Genomic DNA, 19329 nt, shown 5'->3' with positions numbered 1-19329 from the left:
TATGTTGTTAATTCCAATTATTTATTTTAAATCGTACATATATATCATCATTCTCTTTGTTGGTTATCTAGCTATCTATCTATGGATTGAACTTGAGTTTTTTTTAAAAGGATGAATCAAACTTTTCCGTAAAGGCATTGTCATCAAAGAAGAAGGATGATGGTTGAGTGGTACCGTTGCCACCACCGTTTTCGTTGCCATTGTTTTCACCATTACCGTTTCCATTATTGACTGGTACTGCTGATGGTTGACCAAATAGATTTTCAGATGTTATTGGTTCATTCTCACCACCTCCACCAAATGGTGAATTATTAAATGTCGTATTAAATTTAGATGGTGCTCCTGGGTTCCAATCATCAAATGAATCATCAAATCCATCGAACCCACCTCCACCATTTGGATTTGGTTCAGCTGCTGTTATTGGTTGTGGTTGTGGTTGTTGGTCTGGTTTAAAATCACTAAATCCATCATTATCATCATCACCAAATGGTTTTTGATTGTTTGCAGGTTCATCAAAAGATGGTGGTGATGTTATTGTTTGTGGTTGTTGATGTTGTTGATTTTGATTATCTTGAGAATTTAAAGATGTAGTAAATTGGCCAAAGAAAGTAGCAGATGAAAAGGTGGTTGGGAAGATGGATGATCCAAATGGATCCTTGGCACCACTAAACGAGTCAAAAGTATCGAATCCACTATCCTTGTCCTTTTCAAATGTAATGGCCGACAATGAAGAGGAGATGGCACTGGCCAATGTAGTGGTTGGCGATGATTGAGCAATGGTAACGGGAGCTGCAGAGACGGCAGACAAGGCAGTAGTACTACTCGATACAGAGGTATCAGTGGTAAATGAAAAGTCGGTTGACCCAATCTCTGCCTTGTTGGATGCAGATCCATTGCTTGCATTGTCATCAATAGCTGCTGATGTGAATGGATTCTTGCCTACGGCTGCAACAGCTGCAATATTGTTGGAAGATGAACTAGAAGAGTTGGTGCCACTGGCATTGGTAGCAACCATGGATGGATTGAATGGTTGTTCATTCGACACACCAAACGAACCAAATTCATCACCACCTCCAAACGTACTATTATTAAACTTTTCCTCAAACGGACCAGATGTAGACACATTGTCAAACATGGCGCTTTGATAGGACGAAGTTGATCCCTTGAGATTACTGGTGCTGTCAAAGGTAGTTGCTTTAAATGACGAGGTCGATGATCCCGTCAACTGATTGTTGCTTGCAGTTCTTTGAGGATTCTTGTTTGTTTGTGGTGGTGTATCAAACATATTCTTTGATGAAGAAAATACTGATGTTGGTGACGTTAAATTTGTTGGTGATGTAACAACATTTGTTGTTTGTTGTTGTTGTTGTTGCTGTTGTTGTTGTTGTACATTATTATTATTATTATTGTTACTATTGTTAAAAGATACAGTTTCAAAAGATCCCCATTCATCATTATTATCTTTTGATGAGAATGGATTTTCATTATCATTATCATCAAAGGGTGATGTTGGTTGTTGTTTGGTTGGTGAAACAACATGATGTTGTTGAGGAGGAGGTGATTGAATATTTGCTTGTGTTTTAAGTTGTTTAAATTCATCTGTCAATTGGGAGACTTGTCCTTTGGCACTAGTCAAAGCACTGTTTACTTGTTTCAACTCGCCTTTAGAATCTGACTTTAACGACTTTATCGATTCGATTTGAGCAATCAATTTCTCAACCTCTTGGTTGTATTTCTCGAGATCAGCTTTTTTCTCTTGCAAATCGTTTTGAAGTGACGAGAGTGATTCGTTTTGTTCTTCAAACTGTTCTGTCTTTTCGCTCAACAACTTTTTTACTTGCTCCAATTGTGACTTGTTCATTTTGATCTCTACTCGCACCGATGAGATCTTTTCCTTGACTGCCATGGTCTCTTGCTTTTGTAGTTGTAGGTTGTCTTCACATTGACGCATATCTGCAGAAACTTCTTCCAATATCTGTGTCTCTGCAGCCAATTGTTGTTGAAGTTCCAATGTAGCCTTGCTCTCTTCAATAAATTGTTGTTTGAGATCGGCCAATGACTTTTCCTTTTCCAAAGTGGCTTGCTTTACACGCTCAATTGCCTCTTTGGCTTGTACTTGAGCTGGTGATTGCATATACACTTGTTGTTGTTGTGGTGTAATTGGAGCTGACATTGAATGTATTTGTTGTTGTTGGTGGTGTTGTTGAATGGGTGATTGTTTAGATACTGACCCTGAACCTGATCCTACCATACCTTGATTATTATAAAATTGTTGTTGTTGATGTTGAGTAGAAGCTGATGGTGGAGGTGGAATAGTCAAAGATGTACGTAATGGATTTGGTTGTTGATCAACAACTGGAAGAATACTATTATTATTATTCATAAACTCTTGAGGTTGTTGTTGAGATACTGGTGATGGCATACCACCTCCCATAACAGGTTCAGTCTTTGAAACAATATCTGCCAAATCAATATTATATTTTCCACTTGATGTTTTGTTATCATTTGATTGTTCAACCTAAAAGAAAATAAATTATTAATAACTATTTGGATACATAAAGCTGATCTTTTTCTTACAATTGGAGGTGGAGAGATTGGTAAATAAGAAGATTTAGAAGATTCAATTAAAATTTGAGGTAAAGAGGTTGGGAACTCTTTTTTCTTTTTTCTTTGGCTAATCAAAAACATTGCAATGACAAACTTTTGTTTATCCAACCATTGAGCTTGATCGTAATCTGAAAGATCCCAAATAACCTTTAAATCTTGTACTGGTAATCCTGATTTTTCAAATATTACCTTTGCTTGTTTGCCTGCAATATTATAATTGTTAATATAATATTCCCCTTTTCTTTTTTTTCTTTTTTTTGTTTACATACCAGAGATAGCACCATTTTGTTGATTTTTGTTAAAGATATCTTCATTGATGATTCTTTCAGCGGGTGGAATCAACCAATCTGGTACCTTTGGTGAAGGTACACCGACACTACTTACATAGTGTGACGATTGAATAAGTTGATCTGGTAGCTTGCTTGGCAAGTCATATCCCTTCAACACTGAACGAATGAGGAATGTTGCAATAATAAATTCCTGACAATCCAATCTTTGATCAGCATTCATATCAGACAAGTACCAAATATGTCCAAGTATTTTCATTGGTAATCCTGATGAACTAAATAATGATCTTGCTTGTTGACCTAGAAATCAATAGAAATAAATAAATAAATTTAATTAATTTTCTTTTTCTTTTCTTTTTCTTTCTTCATACCACTAATATAACCATCACTATCATCATCATTCTTGTTAAATATTTCAACATAGTTGTTCTTTTCAGATTGTGGAACGATCCAATCGAATTTGATGGGTGGAACATCAAGTAGTTTAGGTGGAGGTACAACAGGCATTGCTTTTATACTATCCAATGTAACTGGTGCACCCAACTGTGTCAATGATATCAACTTTAAAGCAACTATAAAATCCTCCAAATCTAAATATCCATCCTTTACATCTGCTAAATTCCAAATCTATAAAGTTAGTAGTAGTATATTAGTATATATATATATATATATATATATCGTCTATCTGTTGTTGGTTGTTGTTCATCCATCACATACATCTTTTAAAGTTTCATCAGCCAATGATGATTTTCTAAAGAATGATGCATCACCTGGACCAATCACATGATCTCTATCGATATCTGCTAATTGAAACAACTCTTCATAATAACTCTTTTGAGCTGGTGGTACCTGTGCCTCGGCTACAGTAGTAGTAGGAGTAGTAGTAGTAGTAGTTTGTATATAGAGATAAATGAATCATCAGTAAGTACGATCGATCATCAATCTGACAAAGACAAGAATATTTCATACCTCTCTGCATTGTAACTAGTATGTTATTATTGGGGTTCATATAAATTTATTTATATGTCCCCTTTACTACTTTTCTGTATTCTCTATAAAATTTAATAAGTCAACATACTCAGTGAACCGTATAAAACTTTTGCTTGAATGAACTCACCTCCTCGAAAAAAAATAAATTAATTCAAACAAACAAGGTTATAACCCTCTGACACATGCATCATGATGTCACTCGTTTCGTTTCAATCATTGTACACACAAATAATATTGCAAGAATAATGAATTTCATTCTCCTTCCCAATCAATGGAAGTAAATATGTCTGAAAAAAAAAGGTAATTATATTGCCCCTTCAAAGGAGATGGGTTTAATAACTAACCAAATATCTTATTATTTATTTGTTGTTCATTATCCACTACTCGACCACTGGCAAGTCGATCACAAGACATGAAATAATTGGTGATTTACCTTATAATATTGGATACATGGAGTCGGTAGGCTTTTTGTTTGTTGAATCGCGATCATCTGGAAATGCAACCATCGACGATTCTAGAAACATTATTCACTTTCCCCTAATTCTTGTCCACCTCATGGAACTGAAATGCAATCAAATCTTTTTCATGGATATGCATACAACGAATTTTCTTAAAATAAACCAGGTTTATTTTGGAAACATTAATGTGTTTACTTATTATGAACAAAAAGTTGATTTCATTTGATTGATTTATTTATTTATTTAATAAAGTTATGTGTGCCTAGGGGGATGGATGGATGGATGATATATACAATGAGTAATATTAAGTTTGAGAGTTCTATTTACAAATTTGATTAATGATTTTGGTGGTTAGTTAGTTTGATATATTAGTTTCGTTGCTACTATCAAAAAGTAATTGATAGGATGGTTTTGAAAGTGATGATGGATTGACGAGGAAGAATTTGGTGGTTTGTGGCTTATTCTTTTTGATATGTTGAACGTCGAGTGCATCCAAGACACAACCTTGGGCTCGGTGTTGAGCGAGGTAGGCGAGAATCTCGATATCACCATTGCGAGCAGCTCGCACCATTGGTGCATTGTCGCGGATCATAGTCGAGGCAAAGGGATGGTTGGCATGGATGAATCGGACAGCATCGATATTGCGTCCAGCTACAGCATCCAATAGGTAGCTGTTGGTGCTCTTGCGATCGCGAAGTCTGTTGCACGCCCATATTCTCTCGACCAACACCATCGATCCGCGTTGGAGTGCCGTGCTGAGGATAGACGGCGATGCGAGCTGGTCCTGTCGATGCTCCATTATAAACAGTGCCGTCTGCTCGATACTCTTTTGTTTGGAGGGGTCACCACGACAATTGGCAATGGTTTGGTCCAAATCAATCTCGGAACGTAGGCTGTAAAAGTCGGTTCTATGAAAATGTAGGAACTTGAGCAACGACAAATGGCCGTGTTGAGCAGCTTGGTTCATGTAGGTGGCAGCGCGCCACATTCGATCGTGTGGATAGTGTTGATGAAAGTACTCAAATACTTTGAGATGGCCGTGTGCTGATGCCCGAACAAACGCGTCGTTGTGGCATCCGTGGCCTCTCAGCATCTGATTCTCGAGTATAAAGTGGACAACGTCCAAATGAGCGTTTTCAATGGCTCCACCAAGCCCTTCATCACTACACCCCTCTGTTCGATTGGCCTGTAGGTATTTCACCATCTCTAAATCACCTCTCGTCGCTGCTCTATCCATAGCCATGGTCGTGCAAAATATGACACCACTCTTTTCCAAATATACAAACTTTTCCAAGTCTCCAACATAGTTTCCGAAATTAAATGATTTCACTGTTTGTTGAACCATTTGCATTGACCGATTAGTTGAAAATAAGTCACCCAATTCACCAAACAATCTTAAATCATCTCTAATATCCATTAATGCATCTTCGTCCAATGAAACTTGAGATGATTGAATAGATTCATCTTCATCTTTATCTATCTTTTTTTTCTTTCTATATCTTCATCTTCACCTTCATCTACCTCTTCCTCTACTTCTACTTCATCATCATCATCATCATCATCATCTGAACCAAAATCATGGTATCTGTGATTGTCATCATCATCATCGATGTCAAGATCCATTTCATCAGCCAAAGATGATTCTTTTAATTTTCTTTCCATTCTATTTCTTTCAATTTGTAATGCATCTTGAAAGTAGAATGGAGACATTTGTAAAACAAACTGAAATAGTTTCTTCCATTCGTTGATGGTTAGTTTTCGATGATCTAGGTATTCGGCGATATATGGTCTGAGAAAGTTGGGAAAAGTGGTGGATGGATCCAATGTTGCTAAAAGATCCCAAAACACTTGGTGTTTGTTGGTCGACCCGATTAAAAGTAATTGGTTGGTACAATCTCGATACAAATCATAGTATCTGTACTTGAGTAGAATGTTTGGTAATGTCAACACTTCGGTCCATGTATGCACCTTTGCCAATTCAGTACATTGTTCATCTTTGAATTTATGTTGATGTATTTCCTTGATTGATTTAATCAAATAATTCTTTAAATATTGATGATGAATGATTCCTTTAAACAAGTTTGTCAATCTTTTAAAATCAATTTCAACTTCCATGGCTGTTATTCCATTAATTATTGTTGTTGTTGTTGTTGTTGAATTGATAATAGATGTACAATCCATCTCCAGAAATATATATATATGGGGTTGTTTGTTGTTGTTGTATTATATTATTTTGAGAATAATAATAATGATGACCAAAACTGACTTGTTGTTGTTGTTATTATTATTGTTGTTGGTGATGATGATGAATCAATCAATCCATTAATAAATCAATTAATCGGATCACTTCACTTTAATAATACTAATTATTTATTATTTATTATTATTATTATAAAAATAATATGTTTATGTTTATTGTCGGATTAGTGTGTGGGAAGGGTGATCGGGTGCCAAGATATATGTATCATCAAACACGATGGTGGTATAGTGTGAAGATGGTGTTTAGATGAAGAAACTGTGTGGGTGGTGGGTTGTCTACTTTCAAGACAAGAGAAGAAAGTATAATGAGGAACAGAAAGAAACAAGACGATAGCGTATTGTAATGAGAATAAGTTACAGTTACAACATACTCTTACAACAACAACAAATAAGCTTGAATGTTTTGAATTCGACAACTACTCTAGGGTAACTGTAAAATAATGTGTTTTGGTGGGAATGATTGCACTCTTATTACTGTTATTACGATGAGGGTTAGGTGAGATATACTCAAGAAACAAGTATGGATTGATTTACAAACATCTCTCTCTCTTTCAAACACCCACACACGCACAAACAAACAAACACAATCAGATTTCGGTCATTCTCATTCCCCAGCCTGGCCTGACTGTTTTATCATAATCGATGGGTCAATCCGATGCATTAAGGCCATCTCTCTTTTTTCGTTTAAAAACACAACAGACACATGTGTGTGGGTCGGATTTCTTCAATGCCTCATTGGTTGGATGTCTTATTTTTCATCCATCCACCATCAATCATTAATTATTTAAATTATTAATTATTTTTATTTATTATTATTTTTGGTTTGAGTGGATTATTATTATTAATAATATTTTCCTTCAGTATCATGAACCAACTTGTATCGTAACCAAAGAGCCATGACTGCACCAAAGATCTAGAAATAATAAGTAAAATGTTAGAGACCTTGAAGTTGTGATTTGATTGATTTGGATGATTCTATCTACTATAGAACACAACAACATACATTGATGAAAAGTAAAATACCAACTGGAACATAATAACCAACAGTATTGACAGAACACAAGAAACTAAAATTGCTGCTTGGATCATCTCCACAACCGGCAACATCCAATGCCGTGACAATAATTTGAGCAATGCCAAACAAAAACATCATAATCATGACTACTGCAAACTATAATAATAATAATAATAATAATAGATTGAATTGGAATGGAATGGTTGGTTGGTTAGTTAGTACTCTTGAAAGTATTTAAATGGGATCTACACTTTTGAGTTTCTTTTTCAAAACATACATATAAAAGGAGACCTCTGCTCTTACGGATAGCACCAAATATACCCAAAAATGCCAAAATCAAAAGGATGATGGCAGATGCAATGTAAATACCCATCGGTACATAAGAGTCATGATCGATGGCAATCTTCATATATATCCAATAGGGAATCGTTAGACATGCCAATGCAACTCCACAAAAAATAACGATCACTCGTAATGCTGTTTCAAGTTTACTACCCATTTTCTTATCAGATGATTGATTGATAATTTATAATTGATTGAAATATGGTTGATTTAAATAAATAAATAAATAAATAAAGAAAGATATCTTTACAGTTGTTTGTTTAAATTGTACAAGGAGGAGGAGGAGGATGATGTGATAGATGTTTATTCAACTATACTCTACTCTATAATTTATGTTATGTGTTTAATTAATTATTATTTGATGTTGTTGCTGTTGTTGTTGTTGTTGTTGTTGTATTATGATACAAAAATGACAGCAGAAGGATTATTGGATGATGATTTAAAAAATTTGAAGTAAGGGAAGGGGTGGTACAAAAGGGAAGAGGTTGAATACTAGTATGGTGGTGGTGAATACTAGTGTGTGATGAGTGATGTTGTTTGGTGGTGTTGTATTCTAAACTAATAATCGTCTCTCGGTTTTTGACTTTGATGCGAATATATATATGTTATATATAGAATATCTTAGCTTGATATATAAATAAATAAATAATAAATAGAATATAAAAATGTTATTTTAAAAGAAAAAGAAGAATGGCCAAGGTAATCAGCAGGGGGCGGTTAACGACCACATCGTGATTATTTTAATATTGAATTGTTTTTGGTTTTAATCATTCCACACGGCTGGCTTTGATCGTGGCACCCCAACAAACACTACACCACAACACAACACCGATGAAAGTCGGCGGTACGATGTGGATCTACACCCCATTGTACAACAACAAGATATGAAAAAAAAAGTATACTTATAAGATCTAAATACAATCGCGTAATAATATATAGAGAAATACTGACGATGATGTCATGGTGTTGGTATGGTATTATATAATATATATTATTTATGGTTTGGTGAAATAGTAGTATTATTATTATTATTAATAATAGTGCCAGGGAGGGACATCACTTAAAATATTGATCGATATTGGGAGGGTGCTACTTGCCCAAAAACGAGATAATGATTACGACCGAATTAATTTTGAAGGGAACATTAATATTTATTTATCATTCATTCATTCATCATCATCATTCATTCATTTTTTAATCAACTAGTGCAGTTCTTAAGAAATGATGATAGTTGGTAGATTATCAAAACAGTTTATACAACGAGGTAGCAGCATCGGAAGTGGTGTTGGTTCATTATCTTCATCATCATCATCGTCGTCATTGTATTCATTCACAAATTATAACAATAATACGAATACGAAATGGTATAGTACTACTACAACAAGTACTACAAGTACTACAAATACTGCTACTACTACTACGACTACAACAGCTGCAACATTAACAAGACATCAAACAATCAATGAATTCAAAAGAAATCTAAGTAGTATTAGTGGTCACAAGACTGTAAATGGACCAAAATACATTACAACACCTATATTCTATGTCAATGCATCACCTCATATTGGACATTTGTACACTGCATTGTTGGCCGATGCTGCATGTCGTTGGAACAAGTTAAAGGGGTTCCCTACCTTTCTGGTGACCGGTACCGATGAACATGGAACAAAGGTACAAGAAGCTGCTAAAAAGAATAATCAAAATACTCTACAATACTGTGACTCTATCTCTTCAACTGTATGTAAACACAGATATATAATATAAAGATAAATATGATGATATATATATGTTAACATTACTTTTCTTTCGATCGATTTAGTTTAAACAATTATTTGAATTGGCAAATATTGAAATGAATGATTATATTCGTACTACACAAGATAGACACAAAAAGAGTGTACATTGTATTTGGGATCAACTGATAAAGTCGGGACACATTTACAAGGGGAGATATGAGGGATGGTATTGCACAAGCGACGAAGCATTCTTGACAGAGGAACAGATTGAAGACAAGGTCATCAACGAAAAGACCAAAGAGACGATCAAAGTGTCGAAAGAGTCGGGTAACCCGGTCGTATTCACAGTCGAGGAAAACTACATGTTTAAACTATCGGCATTCAAAGAGCAGATTAAAGAGTGGTTGGTGGCCACTCCCAACCCCATCACACCAGCGTCGCGCGTATCACAGGTCCTCAATGCATTGGATGGATTGAGAGATTTGTCAGTTTCGCGTCCATCGAGTCGTGTCGAATGGGGTATTCGCGTACCAGGTGACGACAGTCAAACCATCTATGTATGGTTGGATGCACTCACCAACTACCTCACCGTGGCAGGATATCCAAATCAAACTGACCCCCTGTCAGTGTGGAACTACAATGTCGAGCATTTAATTGGCAAGGATATCATTAAATTTCATACAGTGTATTGGGTAGCATTCCTCTCTGCCATTGGTGCCAAGCTCCCCTCTCGCGTAGTAGCTCATGCTCATTGGACGGTAGAGCGTGTCAAAATGTCAAAATCATTGGGTAATGTCATCGACCCGTTCAAAACCATCGAACAATTTGGTGTTGATCCCATCCGTTACTTTTTACTTCGTTGTGGAGGTATGGAGAATGACGGTGATTTCTCGACTCTAGAAGTCATTAGCAAACTCAACAATGATCTTGCCGATACCTATGGAAACCTTGTTAGCAGATCTTCATCTGGTTCACTCCTTCCAACCAATACTTTTCCAACTCGTCCATCTGATAATGACCTCCTTCCAATTGATAAAGATTTAATTAATTCAATTAATAATTTAAAAGGTAAAAATAGAAGAAAACCCAATCAAATCAAATTAACTATTTATATTTATTTTGTTTTTATATTTTTAGGACATATTGAAGATAAATTTGATAGATATGATTTTAAAGGAGGATTGGAAGATATTATAGAATTTTTATATACAGTTAACAAATATTTTGTTGAAATTGCTCCATGGACATTGGTACCAAAACCAGGTAAAAAAGCAGGTGATTTGGTTCGATTGAATAATGTAATGTATATTATTTTCGAGTCGATTAGAGTATCTACCTTACTCTTGTCATCTATTATCCCACAATCTGCTGTCAAGGTACTTGACCATCTTTCCATCCCACCTAAAGATCGTTCATTTGATCAACTTTTCTATGGTTATCAATACACTACCGATAAAAAAGAGGTCAACTCTACTTTGGTTCTCTTTAATAAATTTATTAAAGATGATGAAATGATTGCCTCTCCTCCAATCAATTCACAAAAAAAGAAAAATAAATAAATTAATAAAAGGTTTCTTTTTTATATATAATATATTGTATGCCTTTATTATAAGGGAACCAATTGTATTATAATAGATGGTTTGGGGTGGGTAATGATTATGAACAAAAAAAAAATAGTATATATATATATATATATATATAAATAAAGAGGAAATAAATAAATAAATATTATTATTATTATTAATATATTTGATTATTTCTTTTTCTTTTGAACTTTCTTATTATTATTTGATGCGTTGGTTGAAGTAGTTGATGTAAGTACTGGTGATGGTGGAAGTGATGGAGGAATGGAAGCTTTAATCTTTTCATTGATAAAGTCTACAAATCTATTTGGTGAAATTTGTTGTGACTCTGCTTCGTCCCAAAGATCTTGTGTACTTATACTAATTGGAATATCAAGCATTACAAGATTAAGTTTAATTGCCAAACATGTTGAATAAAAGAAACTAAAATAAGGGAGAGGGATAAGTTAGAGAGAGAGAGAGACTATATATTTTCTTATGTTTCCTCCTTAATTTTGCCATACTCTTTTTTAACATTTCCAAAGGCTTCTTTGGTTGATTCCAAATCTTGAACTGTATCCATATGATTTGATTTTGTAGATTCTACTTCACTATTTAATTCTTTGATTTTATCTTCATGTTTTTGAATCTTTTCAATTTGTTGTTTTCTTTCATTTTCTAATTGTTCAACCTAAAAATTTAAATAAATAAATAAATTGATTAATTATTATTATTTACTTCCAATTAATTTATATAGTTTTTACCATTTTCTTTGAAGTTTCATTTTGAGTATGTAATTGACACAATTGATCACGAAGTAATGATTGTGATTGTAAACTATATTTTTCAGATTGTTCTTTTTCAGTGGTGACTGATGCCAATCTAACCTCAAATGTTTGATTCATATTTTCAATGGTAGTACTGAGTTGTTTGGTCATCTCCTCCAATCTATCTTTACTGTCTTCTACCTTTTGATCGGCATTTTTTTGCTTTTCCTCTACCAATCTCAACTTTTCCAACAATTCCAACTTTTCACTCTCAACATCTCCTTTTTCCTTTTGAGAAACTTGTAATTGTTGTTGAAGATTGGAAATCTTGTCTCTATTCTCTGTAATTTCTTCTTGAAGTTTTACAACATCTTTCAAATCAAATCAAAACAAATCAAAACAAAACAAAATTAGTGAATGAATATTAAAATTAAAATATATTATTACATACCATCCATAGATTTAATAGTTGGCAATTGATTAACCATATTTCTAACTCTTTTATGTTTTAATACCTTGTTTTTTGGATTTTTAAAATTCTATATTGACCAAACGGCGAAAAAGGTTAGAAAATGATGATGACGATCAGTAATTAATTAATAACGATGGTATATACATACAGGACTACTTGGTGATCTTGATAATACTTTCATATGTTCTTCATCGTATTCGTCAGATGATGAACTTTGTGGTGGAGAGTTGAGTACTCTTTGATTGAGTGGAGTCAATGGTGAAGTTGATAGATCACCAGCAGATGACAATGTTGACACTGATGATGTTGATTTGACAGGTGTAGTAATAGCAGATGGTTGTTGTTGTTGTACAACAGGTGTAATGTCTGTTTTATTTTCATCTGCTACAGTTGTAACAATCTGTTCTACTACTTTGTTTTCTTCTACTATTATTGGAGTAGCAGAATCTTGTTGCTTTGATGATGAAGATGGTACAAAAGTAGATGTATTTGGTGTTGTAGTTGGAGTGGTAGTAGCAGATGATGGTGCAGAATACAATGCCAACATATCCTTTAATCCACCAGTCTTTGAAGCAGCTGCACCACCACTAAATGGGTTGCTACCATTACTATTATTACTACGTGTTCCAAACATATTTATTTGATTTGATTTGATTTGATTGTTCAAACTATTCCTTTAATCTAGATCGCTCTCTCTTTTTCTCTTTTTAAATATGTAAATAATGAATATATTATATACAAAGTAGTTTGTTTATCTTCTTTCTCTCTCTCTCTCACTTATATATAGCAGTCAAGAGTAGTGCAGTGGGTGATAGAAAAGTTGGTGAAGAAGAATTTACTCTAATTCGACCAGAGAGGAAAATTTTCACACCGTTAAAACGACACCCGCCGATTTTTGAATTCAAATTTTTGGGGTGCTACAACCATAGGTCGCTGGATGTCATCTATCTGTCCATCAATCTTTATGTATGCAATAGATTCATCTATTATCAAAAACATATGTTTCAATCAATCAATCAATCAATCAATCAATCAATGTATATTGGTCGACCTTTTGAGAATTTCAAACCTATATATATTTATATGAATACAAATAATATTTATCCAATTAAAATGTTCATTTATTTGATTAATTTGTGGTTGGTACAGTAATCGGCACATTAGGTAGATGGTCTGTTTTCCTTTAACCAAAAATATCCACTTCGCCACAAAAAACAAAAAATTGATGACTTGAAAGAAAACCTGGGTCTATTTCTGCACTCCTCCTCAAGTAAACTAAGATCATAGGAGGTTCATGAGTCCATTGCTCATTATAGCTGTTCTAGCAATAGTTTTAGTATTAGTTCTGAGTTTTTATTATCTCAACGGTAAATAGAATAGAATCTCCTAATCACTATCTAGATATAGATCATATTTCATTCCTCAACACACACAAATATATAAATCTTCACCAAGTCACTTGATCGAACACTACTTCTTCAAACCCAAACCAAACCAACACCCCCCAACCACTCACTCATCTTCCTCTCTTCTTCCCTTCATCAATCATACTCTTTGATAATCTATCATCAATCAATCAAGCGAGCGAATAATAACCAAACATCAATTATAATTTTATACAAATATATACAAAATTGTATCTCAAACATCATCATCATCATCATCATCAACAACATTTATTAATTAATAATAATAATACTAACTTTTTATTATTTATTTTAAATATCTATCTTGTCTATTTATATCTCCCTCCCTCCCTCCCTCCCTCCTCATCTTCATCCTCTTCTTCTTCAATCCCTTTCTTTGTCTATTTATATCTTTTTCATATTATAGCAAGCGGTGTTCTCTTAACTCTAAGTATTACTTTTTAAAAATAACAACTAAAAAGTATTTGTATTATTATCAACAAACAAACAAACAATCAATCAACCTTACATATCATACATAGTATCATACATATAATTAAAGAATGGGAGGAAATTTATCAAGTGATTTAAAATCATCGAAATATAGAAAGAGAGAGATTGTAGATCTCCGAAAGATGGAGATTGACAAGTTGCCACCAACCATTGGTGCACTCTTGTGCAAAGAGTTGTTGTTGGCCGAGAACGACTTGACAACTCTTCCTGAAGAGATTGGCAAGTTGTCCAACGTGCAGGTACTCGATGTCAGCAAGAACCGTATCACATCGATCCCACTCGAGATTGGTAACTTGACGACACTACGTCAACTGTTCCTCAACAACAACAAGCTCTTTTGCACACCTCTTCCCGCCAAGATTGGCGAGTTGACCAACCTCACCAAACTCGATATCTCTGGCAACCAATTGGACGAGCTGCCCATTGAAATTGCACGTTGCGAGCAACTCGAGTACTTGGATCTGTCAGACAACCAACTGCAATCCTTCCCAATGGAGTATGGCAAGTTGCTCAACTTGCAGACATTCATCTGCTCCAAGAACCAGCTCAAGATCTTGCCCGCCGAGATTGCAGGTTGGATCAAGCTCATCGAGCTCAACGTCTCCAACAATCAGCTCATCACACTGCCCAACCAAATCGGTCTGCTCGGTCAACTCGCCACCCTCAACGTCTCGTCCAACAAGTTGCAACAACTTCCAGAGGAATTGTCACATATGGTGTCTCTTACCGAGCTTGATCTCAAGGTCAACCCACCTCTCTCCTACGTGCCATCACTTGCCAATCTCCGTCAACTCAAGAAGCTCTCCATTCGTAATCTCCAAATCTCACATCTTCCCATGGGTGTCGGTCTCCTCAGCGAGTTGCAAGAGTTGGATATGCGTGACAACCCTCAACTCAAGGAGGTGCCATATGACATTGGTACCCTCATCAACCTCCAACGTCTCGATCTCTTTGGCAACAACATGAGAATCATCCCACGTGAAATTGGTAACCTCATCAACCTCCAATCACTCGATCTTCGTCAAAACCAATTGCTCATTGACAATATCCCACAAGAACTCGGTCGTCTGGTCAACCTCAAGAAACTATCATTGTCTGGTAATCGTCTAGTTGCTCTTCCTGCTGAAGTTTGTACTTTAACTAATCTAAAGGTAAAAAACAATCAAATACAAAGTATAAAAGAAGAAGAAGAAGAAGGAATATTAATATTTATTTATTTATTTTTTGTAGGAATTGGAATGTGCAAATAATCAACTCCAAGCTCTTCCAAATGAAATTGGTCAATTGGTTGCATTGACAAAGGTCAATTTCTCTGCAAATAAACTTACAACTCTTCCAGCTTCAATTGGTGATCTTGTAGAATTACAAGTATGTAGAAACAAACAAACAAACAAAACAAAACAATAATAATAATAACAAGAATAACATATTAATCTAATCTCATCTCTATTTTTATTTTTTTAAGCTTGCTGATTTCAAATCAAATGAAATTGCAGATTTACCAGAAACATTGGGTGGATGGAAGAATGTAACAAAGATCGATTTGAGTCATAATATGCTTACAGAGCTCCCTTGGGAATTAGGTCAATTAGAGGGAACACTTACCATACTCGATGTCGGTCACAATCCATTGACCATTCCACCAAATCCAATCGTTATCAAAGGTACCGAAGCTATTGTCCAATGGTTAAAGAAGAATGAAAAGGAAGGAAGAAAGGGCAAGGTCTCCGGTCTTGAAATTCAACAAGATGACGATAAAAAGAAATAAATAAACAAACAATAGCACACAAACCTTTTTAATTTTTAATACAAATATATATATATATATATCAATAATAATAATTGATTGAAAGATAAAAGATAAATTGATTTATTTATACTTGGATCTTTTGATTGGTTTATACCTGAAACTGATGCGAGTGAGTATGCTATGTTGCAACATGAAAATAAATACATATTAATTAAATATTTGATTGAAAAAAATAGATAAATTTATTTATTTATTTATTCTTTTAGATTCAATGGAATGTTTTTTTTTTTATGCAACAACAGTACAATCAAATGGGTAATAAAAGGTTACGACCCCTACCCCAGGAGCTACAAAACCAGTAAAGCGGACATTATTACAAGCTACAGTTGAAAAAAAAAAAAAAATTTAATATTTAGGTATATGAAATTTTGAATGAATGATTTAAATACCTGGGACTGATGGGAGAGTGCATGTCATGTTGGTTGCATTTCCTTCACCTGGGGTACAGTATGGTCTAATGTTGGTGGATAGGCCATTGTTCCTGAGTGTACCACATTAGAACTGGATGAAAAGTGAAAACAAATGTCTTTCCTGTTTGAGTAGCACTTAAAACTAAAATCAAATTAATTAGACATTAAGATATTTGATGAGTACTTTAGTATAGGTAAAAGGTAGAACGAACTTACTACTTCCATTGACCCCTTCATTTGATGAAAGAAGGATTAATGATATAAAGGCAAATAAAAGTACAATTGAAAATAGTTTTTTTTAAATCAATCATGAAAAGGGAATTAAGAGTTTTATCATCTTTGTTCCTCATTGTGGGGGTAGTTATTGTTCCGATATATTCACTCCAACACGTAAGTATCTCATTGTGAAAACTTTATCTTTCTTTGCAATCAAAATGATAACTTATACAAAAAAAATATTCATTCTTCACAAAAAATATATTATTAAATATATATATAGCAAGAGATGAAATATTTCCAGATGGGCTCAGTGAATATTATGATCAAACTCCAAGCAGAAATAGTAGATCTATGAACAAAAAATATAAAAGAAAAAGAAATATTCTTTTCTTTTTGTTTTGATTTCATTTATTAACCATTTGGATCCTTTTTAAAAAAAAGGTGACTTTCAGAATGCCTATTGGCAAACACAAGATTATGGTGAAATAGGATTGGTCAAACCTTTTATAGGTGGTAATGGAAACGACAAGATTTCGTGATACTTACAATCTATTGGCCAAAGGATACAAGCATCTGAAACGTCATCGCACATACTGAAAAAGCAAGCATCAGTACTTGGTGGACAGGTGTCTTCGTGTGTGCATCTACCCATAGTATCATATCGAGTACCCCCGACCCTTGTATACCTGTTTGTACGATATCCAAAGGCCGTGGATTGTCACCTACCAACCTACCATCGGCATAGATCCACAAATTTCCTTTGTAATAGGTGGCCACCTGGAAAACAGCTTGACATGGCATTTCGAATATCCGCTGTCTAGAATGTCCACAGAAATGAAAGTTTTGAGGTGTTCCTGTGTCACTCGATAGATTGTTTCGGTGGGATATTGGGCCGAGTCGTCTTGATTTTTAATACTAAGTAATTACTTTTTTCATATATTAATTATCCTACCTATTATCTTTAAATTTATAATAAATATAGGTGATGATGGTAATCCATGTACTGCCTATGGAATCGACGCTGAATGCTATACCGAAAATTTGTGTCTTCACATTGATCAGTGTATCATTGGTAGTTGTATATCACCACTGGTTGGTTGTGAATTCGTTGCTGTAAAATGTATGTTTGTTAAAGAAATAATAATGATGATGAGCAAAGATTGATAACAAGAGTCAACCTCTAAAAACTTTTAATTAATCATACAGGCGACGATGGTGATGATCCAACGATCGATGCTTGTAATGGACAATGAGAAGTTATCACTGATTGTTCATCAACCGATGTATGTTTAGATGCTGTTATTATCAATTCAACTTGTATGTATTCTACATATTATTATAATTGTTGTGATTCAAGATGATTAACAACAATCATTTCTTTCTCTCTCTTTCAAAAGGTATATTTGTACCCAACTGTCTGACAGAAGATTTTTGTTTCCCAAAGACATGTACTCAAGATCAAGGATGTGTTATTACTGTTGATGTAAATTGTGATGATGGTGATTCATGTACTGATGATAGTTGTTATGATGGCAATTGCATTTACGTTGATATTTGTTCGACCACTGGAGTTGTTACTACGACCGGAGTCGTATCGACCACCGGAGTAGTGACAACCACTGGCGTAGTAACAACAACGGCAGTGGTCACTACAACTGGTGATCTAACAACTGCTATTGTCTCGACAACCGGAGTTGTCACTACAACGGCACCAGTCTCAACCACCGGAGTAGTTACTACAACAGCCGTGGTGTCGACAACTGGAATTGTCACAACCACTGCACAACATACAACAGTCCATCCAACTCTTGGCACTTCGATATCATCGATATCAACAACAACATCATCCTCATTATCATCCTCATCAATATCATCATCATCATCAATTACAGGTGGATCAGGATGAGGAATAACAACACATCGACCACATGAATGTGACTTTGGCCATGGTCGTGGTCATATTGGATGTCCACACGGATACCATTGTGCCAATATCAATGGACACCGTCAATGCATAAAAGATGATAATGCATGTCCTGCTATTAAATGTAACACTGGTAATGATCATCATCCTCATCCATCATGTTAACAACAAATAATAAATAAATAAATAATAATAATCTATTAGCTAAAAATAATATATAATAATAAAATGATTAAATTTTAATATTGATGATAGGTGATGATACAATGCCAATCAAAACAACAAATGATGTAAGCTTGGGTGGGATTGAGTTTATTTTTAACAACATAGTTGGTACTTGTATCCCAAAATTTGGGAGTTGACTTTTTTGGCGGGTCAGGTCATTAATGTTGTTGTTTTAGGTTCTAAAAAAAGCTGAGTTTGCTGTTCAATAATCGGATTGCATTTTGGGTCTGATCATAGAGTGAGAGTGGGATAACTCTTCATCATGTGAACAACAACATCATGAATAATGATACACCGACAACTATTTAGTAGTAGCTCAGCTCAATC

At 34.6% G+C, this 19329-nt stretch overlaps 8 protein-coding genes across 8 annotated transcripts; 3 read left to right on the top strand and 5 right to left on the bottom strand.

Annotated features, from left to right (window-relative positions):
- Positions 1-103: 103 nt before the first annotated feature.
- On the bottom strand, positions 104-4298 carry DFA_08886 (EPS15 domain-containing protein; the record flags this gene model as incomplete). The annotated part of the gene is made up of 7 exons (XM_004356316.1): positions 104-2518; positions 2578-2810; positions 2877-3194; positions 3266-3521; positions 3612-3754; positions 3973-4014; positions 4229-4298. The coding sequence occupies 7 exons, from the start codon at positions 4296-4298 to the stop codon at positions 104-106; spliced, it is 3477 nt and encodes a 1158-aa protein (XP_004356369.1).
- Positions 4299-4421: 123 nt separating this feature from the next.
- Positions 4422-6457, bottom strand: DFA_08885 (uncharacterized protein; the record flags this gene model as incomplete). Its single annotated transcript, XM_004356315.1, has 4 exons — positions 4422-4493; positions 4636-4661; positions 4727-5818; positions 5854-6457. 4 exons carry the CDS (start codon positions 6455-6457, stop codon positions 4422-4424), a joined length of 1794 nt encoding a protein of 597 aa, XP_004356368.1.
- A 985-nt stretch (positions 6458-7442) lies between these two features.
- Positions 7443-8115, bottom strand: DFA_08884 (uncharacterized protein; the record flags this gene model as incomplete). Its single annotated transcript, XM_004356314.1, has 3 exons — positions 7443-7514; positions 7605-7772; positions 7894-8115. The coding sequence occupies 3 exons, from the start codon at positions 8113-8115 to the stop codon at positions 7443-7445; spliced, it is 462 nt and encodes a 153-aa protein (XP_004356367.1).
- Positions 8116-9179: 1064 nt separating this feature from the next.
- mmetS (methionyl-tRNA synthetase) lies at positions 9180-11253 on the top strand (the record flags this gene model as incomplete). The annotated part of the gene is made up of 3 exons (XM_004356313.1): positions 9180-9695; positions 9778-10762; positions 10832-11253. 3 exons carry the CDS (start codon positions 9180-9182, stop codon positions 11251-11253), a joined length of 1923 nt encoding a protein of 640 aa, XP_004356366.1.
- A 194-nt stretch (positions 11254-11447) lies between these two features.
- On the bottom strand, positions 11448-13129 carry DFA_08882 (uncharacterized protein; the record flags this gene model as incomplete). Its single annotated transcript, XM_004356312.1, has 5 exons — positions 11448-11700; positions 11781-11947; positions 12021-12394; positions 12475-12562; positions 12644-13129. The coding sequence occupies 5 exons, from the start codon at positions 13127-13129 to the stop codon at positions 11448-11450; spliced, it is 1368 nt and encodes a 455-aa protein (XP_004356365.1).
- Positions 13130-13217: 88 nt separating this feature from the next.
- On the top strand, positions 13218-16182 carry lrrA (leucine-rich repeat-containing protein; the record flags this gene model as incomplete). The annotated part of the gene is made up of 7 exons (XM_004356311.1): positions 13218-13237; positions 13839-13862; positions 14329-14352; positions 14464-14702; positions 15114-15565; positions 15645-15782; positions 15880-16182. The coding sequence occupies 7 exons, from the start codon at positions 13218-13220 to the stop codon at positions 16180-16182; spliced, it is 1200 nt and encodes a 399-aa protein (XP_004356364.1).
- An 813-nt stretch (positions 16183-16995) lies between these two features.
- On the bottom strand, positions 16996-17505 carry DFA_08880 (uncharacterized protein; the record flags this gene model as incomplete). Its single annotated transcript, XM_004356310.1, has 2 exons — positions 16996-17075; positions 17400-17505. The coding sequence occupies 2 exons, from the start codon at positions 17503-17505 to the stop codon at positions 16996-16998; spliced, it is 186 nt and encodes a 61-aa protein (XP_004356363.1).
- Positions 17506-17687: 182 nt separating this feature from the next.
- Positions 17688-18759, top strand: DFA_08879 (uncharacterized protein; the record flags this gene model as incomplete). Its single annotated transcript, XM_004356309.1, has 4 exons — positions 17688-17709; positions 17836-17973; positions 18060-18088; positions 18298-18759. The coding sequence occupies 4 exons, from the start codon at positions 17688-17690 to the stop codon at positions 18757-18759; spliced, it is 651 nt and encodes a 216-aa protein (XP_004356362.1).
- Between the last annotated feature and the right edge of the window lie 570 nt (positions 18760-19329).

This window comes from Cavenderia fasciculata (assembly GCF_000203815.1).
Source record: "Cavenderia fasciculata unplaced genomic scaffold Scf_ET2XIPL01COFD4-5, whole genome shotgun sequence".
In the NCBI taxonomy this organism is placed as follows: domain Eukaryota; phylum Evosea; class Eumycetozoa; order Acytosteliales; family Cavenderiaceae; genus Cavenderia; species Cavenderia fasciculata.
This window is presented reverse-complemented; position numbering and strand designations above follow the sequence as displayed.